The sequence below is a fragment of the Salpingoeca rosetta genome (genome assembly GCF_000188695.1).
Source record: "Salpingoeca rosetta unplaced genomic scaffold supercont1.36, whole genome shotgun sequence".
Classification (NCBI taxonomy): Eukaryota; class Choanoflagellata; order Craspedida; family Salpingoecidae; genus Salpingoeca; species Salpingoeca rosetta.
This window is the reverse complement of record NW_004754898.1, coordinates 338,523-339,697: the sequence shown is the minus strand read 5'-3', so window position 1 is coordinate 339,697 and position 1,175 is coordinate 338,523. Positions and strand designations below refer to the sequence as shown.

The 1,175-nt window shown below is 58.6% G+C and overlaps 1 protein-coding gene across 1 annotated transcript in view; it reads right to left on the bottom strand.

Moving 5' to 3' along the window:
- Positions 1-1,175, bottom strand: part of PTSG_13028 (uncharacterized protein) — a gene marked incomplete at both ends in the record, with an annotated part of 5,686 nt that overhangs the window by 2,093 nt on the left and 2,418 nt on the right. Inside the window, one exon of the mRNA XM_004988335.1 lies at positions 9-736. Coding sequence (XP_004988392.1) covers positions 9-736 — 728 coding nt within the window. The remainder of the gene's footprint in view (positions 1-8; positions 737-1,175) is intronic.

The following is a 1,175-nucleotide window of genomic DNA, read 5'->3' as shown; positions in this document are numbered from 1 at the left end:
ACGCCGACGCGTGAGCGTGGGTCGAGCTTGTGCCGCGTGCTGCTCTTCTCCACATGCACGTAGGCCGGCGAGCCGAAGACGCGCAGCAGGCTGACGTCAAAGGGGTGCCCAGTCAGGGCCTCGAAGGGTGACTTGTCCTTGAGGCTCCTGCGTGGAGCGATGTTGTGCAGCAGCGTGGCATGCTGCACGGCGAAGCCCCAGAACGGCTTGTCCAGGTCCGCAGCAAACAGCATCGTGCGCGCCGTCTCGAAGAGGGTGCGGAAGGTGCGCTCTGCAGATCCGTTCTTGGCCTGCGAGTGCGGTGGCGAGAAGCGCTGCTTGATGTCGAAGGCCACGCACAGGTCGGTGAAGTCCTGGCTCTTGAAGACGGCGTCGCTGTCCGTCTGCAGCGTGGCGCCTCGGAGCGCGTTGACGACGTGACGGTCCTTGCGCAGCTGCTCCAGGGCCGCACCGACGTCGTTCTTGTGCCGGATGAGAAACGTCCAGGCAAAGCGCGTGCAGTCGTCGATGAAGGTCAGCGCGTAGCGTGCACCTCGCAGCGACGTCTCCTCCAGCGGACCGGCGATGTCGGCGTAGAGCAGCTGGCATGGCCCAGCGCTGCGTGGAGCAGACTGCTTCGGGATGGAGGCGCGCGTGCTCTTGCCAAGCGCACATGGTCCACAGGTGACGATGTGCTTGGAAGAGGCCTGGGCGATCTGCTGCCGGAAGGCGTCGACGGCCGCGCTGCTGCGATGGCCTAGCACGTCGTGTGCAGATGTTGCAAGTTCATGGTGGTGGTGCTGTTGTTGGAGACTTGTGTGTGTGTGTGTGTGTGTGTGTGTTGTGTGGGAGATTGTCTTGGCAAGAGGAAGGTGTGTGTGTTTACTTGAGTTGTGAAGCAAACAAGGATGTAGGATGAATGAACACTCCAACAGAAAGAAACAGAGCAGAAGACAAGAATTGTCGACAACGCAAAGTGGTGACGTGGCAGTGTTTGTTGAGAGTTGTGTGATTATGTGGTGTGTTATGCAAGAGCATGTAACATCGAGCAACCACACAAGGTAAACACTGCACGTGCAACAGGTTGGAGGGAAATCACGTGAACATTCCAGAACACAAGAGAGGTGAGTGCAAATTTGTGGTGTCGTGAAAAAAGGGAGGTCAATGATGACTCAGCAGACAGGACTTGCCTGACG